At 40.5% G+C, this 12,492-nt stretch overlaps 1 protein-coding gene across 1 annotated transcript in view; it reads left to right on the top strand.

Annotated features, from left to right (window-relative positions):
* LOC120063930 (low-density lipoprotein receptor-related protein 1B-like) overlaps positions 1-12,492 on the top strand; it is a 345,986-nt gene that overhangs the window by 123,803 nt on the left and 209,691 nt on the right. Inside the window, 4 exon segments of the mRNA XM_039014240.1 lie at positions 2,366-2,611; positions 3,969-4,166; positions 5,279-5,483; positions 11,746-11,910. Of these exon segments, the coding sequence (XP_038870168.1) occupies positions 2,366-2,611; positions 3,969-4,166; positions 5,279-5,483; positions 11,746-11,910 (814 nt within the window).

Raw genomic sequence — 12,492 nt, 5'->3', positions numbered from 1 at the left:
TCTGAACTAACTCACCTGATTCAACTAGTCAAGTTGAATCAGGTGTGCTAGCTCTGGAATAGATTGAATACATGGAATGGCTGGGGGCCCCCAAGGAGAAGTTTGAGAACCACTGCTCTAAAATAACCAATACATACATTTACTCAATAACATTGTATTTATCCAATTATCATTCTCAATAACGTTTGTATATTTTCCCATAAAATAATCTGTGCGCTTAATTTTGTATTATTTTTTGGCGGCCCCACTGCAATTCTCCGACCCTGACTTTGAATACCACTGGTGTAACAATTATTTTTCTACAGGACATTTTTTACAAGTATCTTACTGAGCCACCCACCCCAGAGTATACACGATGTGTTAAGTGTGCAAGTTCTCATTGAACACGCACAGATCCCAGAAACATATATGTGAGTGTCAAAACTGTCTCTCCCTACGGAGTAGTATTATATCTATTCATTCTCATAGCCTTGAGAGCAGCTCGTTGACGCACCAACATACTGTTGATTCAGAGACCAATGGGACTGAACATAAAGAATAGCTACCAGACTTCTCCAACGATTACCAACACAGATATGTTTGTCCAAGACCCATCGGAGGAAAAATATGTGAAACTCATGTGAATAGTACACATCTAATCCGTTTGATTGAACAACCTAAACATATATGTTCATTTCAGAGTTGCTAACAGAATCAATCAATAAAATATATTTATAAAGCCATTTTTACATCAGCAGATGTCACTAAGTGCTTACACAGAAACCCAGCCTAAAACCCCAAACCGCAAGCAATGCAGATGTAGAAGCACGGTGGCTAGGAAAAACTCCATAGAAAGGCAGGGACATAGGAAGAAACCTAGGGAGGAACCGGGCTCTGAGGAGTCCTCTTCTGGCTGTGTCGGGTGGAGATTATAAGAGTACATGGCCATTAAGGCCAGATCATTCTTCAAGATGTTCAAACGTTCATAGATAGTCTTAGGGCTCAGGTCCTCTGGGAGGGGAGGGAGAGAGCACTAGAGGCATACTTAAGTTCACATAGGACACCAGATAAGACAGGAGAATTTCACCAGATAGGACAGACTGAACCTAGCCCTCCTGCATATAGACTATTGCAGCATAGATACTGGAGGCTGAAACATGGGGGGGGGGGGGGGGGGGGGGGGGCACTGACAATACCTCTGGACAGGACCAACCAAGCAGGATATACTGTAACCCCTCTCACTTTGCCAAAGTACAGCCCCCACACCACTAGAGGGATATCAACAGACCACCAACTTACTACCCTGAGACAAGGCTGAATATAGCCCACGAAGATCTCCTCTACCGCACAAGCCTGATGGGGCGCAAGACCGGACAGGAAGCCTATTTCGCACATTGTGCACTACTTTTGAACAGAGCCCTACGCAGAAAATTGTAAATGGAAAAGGGTATAGGGAAGAGGGTGCAATTTGGGATACACCATTAGAGAAAAGGCCCACACTGTGCTGCCAGCTTCATAACCAATTAGGTCATACAGGGAGACCCTGAGGGGCCTGATTGATTTGAGCCAACTCAGCAGGAGTCATTCCTCCAGCTGTAACCTATGGGTGCACAGCGCTCCTATATCCTCCTCCAACCTCCACACACGCAGGCAACTAGGGGACCCCCGCAGAGAAAATGCAATCGTTTTTTGTCTGTACCAAGAAGATCGTCTTAATCATGGCTAGCTAGCAAGGAGACTTCGGATCTGTAGTGTCCTTTTCTCACCAGAATGCCTTTTCACTTACAATAATCGGGTGCCTAGCTACTTCAGAGAAAAGTATTTCATTACAGACTGGGGAGTGAATGGGAAACAGACTGCACAAAGAAAGAAAAGTAATTCTTATGTGTTTTCCCTCTCCATATTAGTTTTGTGAAAGGAATAGTAGACAACTGCACAACTTTCCGATTTAATTTTGTGCCTTGGCTATAATAAAGGCGTTATCCCTCAGGTCATGCTACCTAGGACTAACAGAACTGTGGAGCCTCTTTCATTATGTAATAGCTTTCGTTATGTTGTATATGCAGCGGAAATATTCTGTCATCATGCTTGACTAGCAATCTCTAGCTCAGAGCAAAAAGTGGCAGTGTTATTCTTTTGCCAGCTAGTTTTAATTCTGATATTATTTGCATTACCATTTTTTAAGCGTACCATGCAGCATATGGCCCAACATATTGTGGTATATTCTTTTTCTAACCTCCGTTTAGGATCCCCCTGTCCTTTAACAACCCAATGCTCTTTTGAAAACCATCTCAGATAAGTGTTTGGTTCTCGCTTCCTGTCCTCTCTCTCTACTCCCAGATCGGAGTTGGTTCTTACTTCCTGTTCTCTCCCTCTCTGCTCCCAGATAAGTGTTTGGTGGCCAAGGTTGGCTGCAGCCATCAGTGCACGGTGGTACCAGGGACGGGGGTGGTCTGTTCCTGCCCTCCAGGGCTCCACCTGGACTCTAACAACAGGACGTGTGAGGCGGTGGACTACTGCAGTAGGCATCTGAAGTGCAGCCAGGTGTGTGAGCAGTACAAGACCACCGTCAAGTGTTCCTGCTACCCAGGCTGGAGGCTTGGCCCTGATGGAGACAGCTGCCACAGCACAGGTTAGGTGACAGAGTGTGTCTGTATGGGGGTTGTGAGGACTGCATGTGTAGAGAGTATAGAGTAGAGTAGTACTTTATTGATCCTAACTTGGGAAATTGTTTTATTGCTCAGCATCATTAATAAATTACAATAACAAGACCCGTATGCATGATAAACACATTTTTTTTAAACACATGATAAGACATATAGGATGGTTCCGCCACGTTAATAGCCATTAAAGATAGAGACCAGTGTAAGACAGGTAAAAAATACTGTTGTCTATCCTACTCCTGGGAATCAAGCAACAACAACATTCCTATTAAGAAGGCATCAGAAAGAAGGCATTGTGTGTGTGTGTGTGTGTGTGTGTGTGTGTGTGTGTGTGTGTGTGTGTGTGTGTGTGTGTGTGTGTGTGTGTGTGTGTGTGTGTGTGTGTGTGTGTGTGTGTGTGTGTGTGTGTGTGTGTGTGTGTGTGTGTGTGTGTGTGTGGTGGAGGGGGGGGGGGTATTTTACATAAATCCAATCACACAGCTTTACATGACTGGAACAAACCGTCTACTTGTGTTGTAGTTTGTGTGATTGGATTGATGTTTTGGATGTTTTTTTTGCTTCTGTGTTGCTGCTCGTAAACGAGGAGAACATGGCAGAACATGCAGCCTTGATGTGTCACATTCAGATTTATGAAGCTCGTTTTTTACTACTCGCCTCTCTATTTCCCTCAGAGATTGATGGCAGTTGCAGTGCTAATCATATGTTAAAACAGGGAAAGAATAGGCAATTTACTAAAGAACATTTTATTGGTTTTTACATAAATCAATTTTCTGCGCACAATAGAAAACTGAGTAAGAACCTCAATTAATTTAGACAAATGTGCCATTGAATCTTTGGTGATGTTTCATGCAAGAGCTCTAGCTTTTGTACAGAGAATTTCAGGTATAACTGAATTATAAATAAGTAGGGACTTGTCAGCATAGCAAGTAGCTAACATCCTTTCTCCCTACAGTATCCAGTCTTTCTCATTGTTCTCTGATTTGAGGATAATATGTGTCTCCATAGTCAGGATAAGGTTTCTGTTCTGTGCATAACACAGGTTTTGCCTTAGAGTAACCTTGTATCTGGAATTCTCTGAAGATAAGGTGTGTGTACCAGTGCCCAGTCATGAAAGAGCATGATCCAGTGTGTGTGCATGGGCGTGTTTGTGTAGTCATGCGTACCTGTGTATGTCCTCCACTAATGGCTCCAGTTCAAACCGCTCATGTTGGTATTGTTATGGAATCGGTCACCTCCATTTTAACATCGGTCAACTCCGTTTTAACATCGGTCACCTCCGTTTTAACTCTTTCCTCTTCGTTTCCTTCCTTTCTTTCCTTCGACCAGATCCCTTTGAGGCTTTCATCATCTTCTCTATTCGGCATGAGATAAGACGGATAGATCTTCATAAGCGGGACTACAGCCTGATGGTGCCAGGGCTCCGGAACACCATTGCGCTTGACTTCCACTTTAATCACAGCCTGCTCTACTGGACAGATGTGGTGGAGGATAAGATCTACAGAGGACGCCTCTCAGACTCTGGAGGTATGTAGGTCCTATACGTTAGATCTAGGCTACATGTTAGATCTAAATGGTGTATTCTATTGGGCTTTCAGACTTTGAAGGTACATAGGTCTAAGCTGCACATTAGATCGTAAAAGCTGTGATGTGTTGAGGGTATCAGAGTCTTTAAATACTTTGGTTAGGCTAAGCGTTAGATCTAAATGCTGTGATCTATTGGATGAGGAGGATAAACATGGCTTCCTTCCCTCCCACTCTTCAACTGTAATGGAACTTTTTTTCGACTTTCCAACTATATAGTTTAGTTCAGTAATGTTCTCAGTTTAGTTCTACTTAGCACCTCTTTGATACTGTGAGCGATACTGTCCCTCCATTGAGGAGTTATTTCAGTAGGGTAATGCTGAGTGTAGTGGGTAGACTTTTGGACACAGTAGTCTTCCCACTGTTATAGTACGTCTCTGAAGACGTTGATGAATTACAACTTCTTGTTTGGTATTTGGGTTGGTGTTTTGTGCTGCACTACATTCTGTGCCTCTGCTGCAATATAACTCTTTCTCTTAATGTGTTCTTAATGTTTTACATTAGGAAGGTGTTAATGTTTTGTACACTCAGTGTATTTCTCCCTTTTGTGATCCTTCCACAAAGGCTCCAGCAGCAGAGGATCACTGTAAACAGCTGGATTATAGACATACTTGCAAAACCTTTTATGTTTAATGGAACACTTTTTTCTTACTCAAGAGTTTTTTAGCTACGGTTTTCTCCCCATAAAATGTAATTTTGTTGGCAGACCAACAAACAAATCCCCTCAATAAGGGGGAAATTATCAGGATGAGTTGAATACATCCCTTCTCCAGTCTTCTCTCACCTAGTGTGTGTCAGTGGAGGCTGCTGATGGGAGGACGGCTCATAATAATGGCTAGAACGGAGCGAATGGAATGGCATCAAACAAATGGAAACCATGTGTTTGATGTATTTCATTCCATTCCACTGATTCCGCTCCACGAGCCCATTCTCCCCAATTAAGGTGCCACCAACCTCCTGTGATGTGTGCATTGATGACCATGGTGCCGTGGGTTGGTCCGTCTCACCGGGTCTAAAGGGTGGTGACCATGGTTCTGTGGTTGGTGTTCCATCAGGTGTGACAGGGATCGAGGTGGTTGTGCAGCATGGGCTGGCCACTCCAGAGGGGCTGGCGGTGGACTGGATAGCAGGGAACCTGTACTGGATCGACAGTAACCTGGACCAGATTGAGGTGGCCAGGCTGAATGGCGATATGAGGACCACACTGATAGCTGGATGGATGGAGCATCCACGGGCCATCGCTCTGGACCCAGGACAAGGGTGGGTGCTAATTCACATCAGAATTGGGTTCAAATAGCGATTGTTTTCTGTAAAATACTTTGAGTGTTTGATTGAGTCTGTCTGGAGTGACAGATGTGCAGGGTTTACACTTTTGGGATTATTCAATTTGTTCTGTTTTGCCAGACAAGCTCAATCAAACAAAGCTAAACTATTTGAAAGAAAACAAATACTATTTAAATCCAGGTCTGACTCACATACTGTACACAATCAATCAGGTTTGAGGTCATAATATGAAAAACAACCGCCTTCATATTCTTCTACTTCCTTCCCCCTTGATGTATGAAGATGTCTGCTATGTTAAGGTCCATTAGTGATAAAAATATAGAAGACATTCATAATAATACTGTGGACATTCTAGCGAAGACAAGTGATATGGCTAATATTTTCCTCTTCCCTGACTCATGCACTTTACCACTCTTACTTTTTCTATTTTAATACATTGCTTCAATTAATCTCTGAACAATATCACAGGCACAAATTGGATTAAAAAAAACAGAAAAATAAGATTTTTTGGCATAGTGGGTTTAGCCTAGTTCTTCCATTTATGCATACTGATGAATTATGTTTATGTGATCATAAAAATCATTTGGTTTATTTTGTTTTAAAACAAAGTCCAGACATTCATAAAAATCAATTAAGTAGTCTTATAAGAAATAAATCTGCACTGCACATTTTAAGGGGGATGACTGCATTATAGAGGATAACACATTATGATTAATGGATGATTTCTGTGCCTACAGGAAAAGTTTCTCTCCATAGCAATAATTCTAATGTAATTACTTGAATCCACTCAAAAGAGTGGGCCATTGATCTAAGGGGCCTGATCCAATGAATAAGGCTATTGATCTGTAGAAGGATATTTTTCCTAACACTGTTTCATTGTCATCATTGCCTAATTTAAGCCTGTGCTCTTTAAGGGCTCTATGGGTCTCCCGCACTTGCCTGTGGTTCTGTGGGCAAAAGCAGGATAGTTGCCATATTTGGGAAAAGAAATCACAGTGTTCATTTACAGGCTACATTGAGCCGTAGAATGTAATAAAAAGCAGATGGCTTCCAGTTCCAGCCAATGTCACAGATGCTGTGGAACATGGATCGGTTTGGTGCAGTTCTAGGCTACTCAGACTGCTGCCAATGTGTATGTTCATGAGTCCCACTGACGGCTATACACTTATGGCTATGTAGTTATTGTAGTTTGCAATGCTATTACATTGACAAAACAATGAAAATCGTTATGAAAGACCCCCAATTTTTTTTAAAGGGGACTCTTGGAATTATCTCGTACGAATGACTTAGTGTCTCTTTTGAACAACTTAGTATCTTGTTTGAACAACTTTTTTATTAAGTTGTTCAATTAAGATACTAAATCATTCAAACAAGATACTAAGTTGTTTGAATGACATACTAAGCTGTTAGGACGTGATAATTCTAAAAGTGTATCTGTTTTCTTTTTTCTTGGCCTTCAGTCTTGGTCATCTGAGGGAAAATATGAATAATACCCTTAATCTTCAATGTTTGCTTTAGAGCTGTCCCTGAAGAAAAAAATCTTTGCCAACCAAAAGTTGTATGTTCTTTTAAAACGTGTATTTTTCCATATATAGACACACCCTATGTGTTTTAATAAAATCAACTACAAAATATATGCATTGAGCTTAGCTGATGCTTTAAGCGCACTGTTTGATGAAATAAGACACAAATGACTCGAAGGAGACTGAGATCAAGATAACCAGAAGAAAAAAACCTGACCCGCCATCCTCCTCCCACTCCTACACCTACTGGCTTTTGCAGATTCTGGCTTTACTCTCCTGAAGTTGCCGGTAACAGGCTACATGAGGAGTCTGCAAACTTTCTCATGTGGAATGCCAATTTATCTTACTTACCATTTCTACCGATCTGTGTGCCAGTTATGGTTTTCATATGCACATTTTCGTGGAACAGTTTCATTGCATTTATAATAACGTATTCGTATCTCAAAGTCATTGTCATATGATTAATCAAAATTCGATCCAAATCTAAATGAAAATGATACAAAGCTAAAAAGTAACGTCTATTGCCATTGCCAACTATATAAAAATAGCCTATAAAGCCAATAAATAAATACATTGTAGCCTCCAGTTAGAAAATATTCTGATAAAAATAAATATCCCATACATCACATTGGCTACACATGGCCTGTCTGCAACAAACTTGAAACATTATATCAACTATTAACTTAGGTCTGGCCCTGAAGCTCATGCTAGCAAACTTGCAACGTTGTATGAAATATTCTGGGCCCTCAGAACAGACACAGCTGTAGGCTATTTGCTCACGGGATAAGAAGTAATCAGATAGGCCGATTTTATGACGTTTCCACTGGATCAGAGCATTACGTTGTTCCCTTTCACGCTAAGTGGTTATCGAAAGGGAGAGCTGGAAAGATTTTTCTAATATATTGAGGAACTATTGTCATTCTCAGTCGGTGGAAAAACAGACTTCGTTTACTTGCTGTTTGAGGTGAAGAAAACATTACTTTGAGAAGCTCCGCAGCTCATTAGTCGTGTTGCGTTAAGCCATTCAGAAATACTATCAGATCCCCAAATGGACACATTTATATGCGTCCTTTTGCACGCAGGCCAGGTAGCCTATAGGCCTACTTCTATGCATAATCAGGTGCGTGTTCTTACTCAACATTGACAGAAGCGCTCCAAACAAAAGACAATAGCTTTGTTTAAATACTCATACTAACCACACTAACCATACTATTTGTAATGTAAGTTGAGTATGTAGTATGCTTATTAGTCATATTATGCATATAGTTAGTATGCCAAAATTCCCAGTTGCTGTACTACTACATTTGCCAAAAAACTAAGTATACAAGCAGTGGACACTATTTCAATGCTTTTAGGGCCCATAATGGAATTCTTCAGAAAATGGGAGTAGCTTCACAACATTTTCAGATTTGAAGAAAACTGTGGAAAATATATAGCCGAAGTCTGCAGACAGCACATACAAATTCATTGCGTTAACAAATTATGACAAATGTTAAGAAAATGTTGAGCAATGTAATAAAGTAATGACTTTTCAAATAAGTTACGTTACATGTTATGTTGGCTGACAATTTATCTATGCTAGCCTTATGAACCGCATAGCATATCATTACAGCAGTTGCTTGTATGTACCCATATGTTAGCTAGCTACCTAACGTTACTTAGCTACTAATACATCGAACTTGCCGATATATTAACTATATGCTATCTAACTAACTGCCCAACCTGTATTGACTTGATTATTCACTTCATTCTTAGCTTAGCTAAGTAGTATAGTCATTGTGCGTTCTCATTGGAAATTGTAAGATGACGTAAGATCGTAACATGTCCGGTTAGTCATTTGTTATGCTAACAAGCTAGCAAGAAGTTGCATAGCAACAGCATCAACTTCCGGTAGAGAGGCGAAGCGCTAGTACACTCAACGGAAAGGACGCCGTTCTTTTACAGTATACTAATATTATCTAGTAGTATATAGTATGTAGTATATACTCATTAAGTATGTAGTAGACAGTATGTTAGTATGGGTATTCGAACAATGCTAATGACTAAATTGCCACTTCTACTTCAATCCCCGGCACCTCCACGATGGATTAGTCTCGGCCTCCACAATGGATTAGTTCACTGAGATGGGCACGAATAAGACAGGTGTCTCGTGGCATAAAAAGTTTTAAATATATATATTTTTTATATATATATATATTTTTTTATATATATATATATATATATATATATACAGTGCCTTCGGAAAGTATTCAGGCCCCTTGTCTTTTTCCACATTGTGTTACGTTACAGCCTTATTCTAAAATCAATGAAATTGTTTTTCCCCCCTCATCAATCTACACACAATTCCCTATAATGAAAAAAAACTGTTTTTAGAAATGTTTGCTAATTTAAAAAAGTAAAAAAAATTAATATCACATTTACTTAAGTATTCAGACCGTTTACTCAGTACTTTATTGAAGCACCTTTGGCAGTAATTACAGCATCGAGTCTTCTTGGGTATGACGCCACAAGTTTGAAACACCTGATTTGGGGAGTTTCTCCCATTCTTCTCTGTAGAATCCCTCAAGCTCTAAAAGGTTCAATGGGGAGCATTGCTGCATTTTCAGGTCTCTCCAGAGATGTTCAATCGGGTTCAATTCTGGGCTCTGGCCGGGCCACTCTAGAACATTCAGATACTTGTTCCGAAGCCAATCCTGCTTTGTCTTGGCTGTGTACTTAGGAGTGTTGTCTTGTTGGAAGGTGAACTGTCTCCCCAGTCTGAGTTCCTGAGCACTCTGGAGCAGGTTTTCATTCAGGATCTCTCTGTAATTTGCTCCGTTCATCTTTGCCTCAATACTGACTAGTCTCCCAGTTCCTGCCGCTGAAAAACATCCCCACAGCATGATGCTGCTACCACTGTGCTTCACCGTAGGGATGGTGCCAAGTTTCCATCAGACATGACGCTTGGAATTCAGTCCAAAGAGTTCAGTCTTGGTTTCATCAGACCAGAGAATTTTGTTTCTCATGGTCTGAGAGACTTTAAACTTCAAGCTGGCTGTCATGTGCCTTTTACTGAGGAGTGGCTTCCATCTGGCCACTCTACCTGGAACTCTAGAGCTCTGTCAGAGAGACAATTGGGTTCTTGGTCACCTACCTGACCATAGCCCTTCTCCCCCATTTGCTCAGTTTGGCTAGGCGGCCAGCTCTAGGAAGAGTCTTGGTTGTTCCAAGCTTCTTCCATTTAAGAATGATGTAGGCCACTGTGTTCTTGGGATCTTCAATGTTGCAGACATTTTTTGGAACCCTTCCCCAGATCTGTGACAATTTCGAATCTCATAGCAAAGGGTCTGAATACTTATGTAAATAAGATATTTTTGTTTTAAATCTTTTATATATTTGCAAACATTTCTAAAAACCTGTTTTCGCTTTGTCTTTATGGGGTGTTGTGTGTAGATTGCTCAGGAATTGTTTTTATTTAATACATTTTAGAATTAGTCTGTAACGTAACAAAATGGGGAAAAAGTCAAAAAAGTTTGGACACACCTGCTGCGTGAGTCAGGCCTTCATAGTTGAAATGCTGCAAATAAACCACTACTAAAGGACACCAATAAGAAGAGACTTGGGCCAAGAAACACGAGCAATGGACATTAGACCGATGGAAATCTGTCCTTTGGTTCCAACCGCCGTGTCTTTGTGAGACGAGGAGTAGGTGAACAGATTATCTCTGCATGTGTGGTTCCCACTGTGAAGCATAGAGGATGAGGTGTGATGGTGTGGGGGTGCTTTGCTGGTGACACTGTCAGTGATTTATTCAGATTTAAAAGCACACTTAACCAGCATGGATACCACAACATTCTGCAGTGATATCCCATCGAATCCCATCTGATTTGCGCTTAGTGGGAGTATAATTTGTTTTTCAACAGGACAATGACCCAAAACACACCTCCAGGCTGTGTAAGGGCTTTTTGACCAAGAAGGAGAGTGATAGAGTGCTGCATCAGATGATCTAGCCTCCACAATCCCCCAACCTCAACCCAATTGAGATGGTTTGGAATGAGTTTGACCACAGAGTGAAGGAAAAGCAGCCAACAAGTGCTCAGCATATGTGGGAACTCCTTCAAGACTGTTAGAAAAGCATTCCTCGTGAAGCTGCTTGAGTGAATGCCAAGAGAGTGCAATGCTGTCATCAAGGCAAAAGGTGGCTAATTTGAAGAATATATTTTGATTTGTTTAACACTTTTTTGGTTACTACATGATTCCATATGTGTTATTTCAAAGTTTTGATGTCTTCACTTTTATTCTACAATGTAGAAAATAGTAAAATAAAGAAAAACCCTTGAAATAGTAGGTGTGTCCAAATTTTTGACTGGTGCTATATATATATTCTACTGTTTGAATAAAATGCATCTCGGTCGACCAAACAATCGACCAGGGCGGTCAGCCCTAGTTTTCTTTTGTATTCAACACAGTGTATGGTTTTGTTATCTAGTTTGTGCTGTTGTCTAGTTTTGTCCATTTTAAAATGATCTTAATTCATTTATTCCTTACATGGAGGCTTTTTCTTCAAGTCCTCTTTAATCTATCAGTCTTCTTTGGATCATCTGAATGGGTTTTATTGTCTTGGGTTTTCTGCTTGCTCTTCGTAGTCTAAGTCTGGTTACTGTAGAGCGCTTTGTTGATGTTGACGTAAAAACATCTTTATACATTCATTTTCTTGATTGATTGAATGTTTTTAGAATCCTGTTCTGGACAGACTGGGACGCTACCTTCCCCCGTATCGAGGCTGCTTCAATGAGCGGAGGAGGACGACACATAGTGTTCAAGGACATGGAGATAGGAGCCTGGCCCAACGGACTAACTCTGGATCATTTGGAGAAGAGAATCGTCTGGACTGATGCTCGGTAATTCACTCACACGTTATACTGTTTTATGTAACCTTTATTTACATATAAACTTTACAAATCAATTAATAACAGATTCTTATTTACATTGACAACCTATCAGGATAGGAGCACAGCAGTGATGAACATTAGGCTGCAATGATGCCTATTTGGATACACATATGGTATAAGCATGAACAGCATGTTATATTCTTTGCCTCATCTCCTTTAGGGAGATGTTCAGTTACAGCGAACAGAAGGCCAATTTATCTAAATGTGCCGTAACCACAGGAAGACATGTCTATGATGAGAAAATATCACTTGTAAACCTTCTCTTCTATCATCAGAATATACATTAAGATAAACATTCTACAGCATTCCTAAAAAACACCTTATGACATCCTTGTTAAAACACCTTCCTCACTATTTGGGAACTGGTGGGTACTGTGCTTTAAATTAAAATTTCATTTAAAAGTAAATAAGGAGCTGCAATGTATACTACCATGGTAGCCTTACCTGGCTAGTCTTTTTAATCTGTAGACATTCACCTTCCTTACTCTTACTTTAAGAATACATTGAACAATACATTGAATCAAGAGTAAA

Source organism: Salvelinus namaycush, chromosome 19 (genome assembly GCF_016432855.1).
Source record: "Salvelinus namaycush isolate Seneca chromosome 19, SaNama_1.0, whole genome shotgun sequence".
Lineage (NCBI taxonomy): Eukaryota > Metazoa > Chordata > Actinopteri > Salmoniformes > Salmonidae > Salvelinus > Salvelinus namaycush.
Note: the sequence above shows the minus strand (reverse complement) of the source record. Positions and strands in the feature narration are given on the sequence as shown.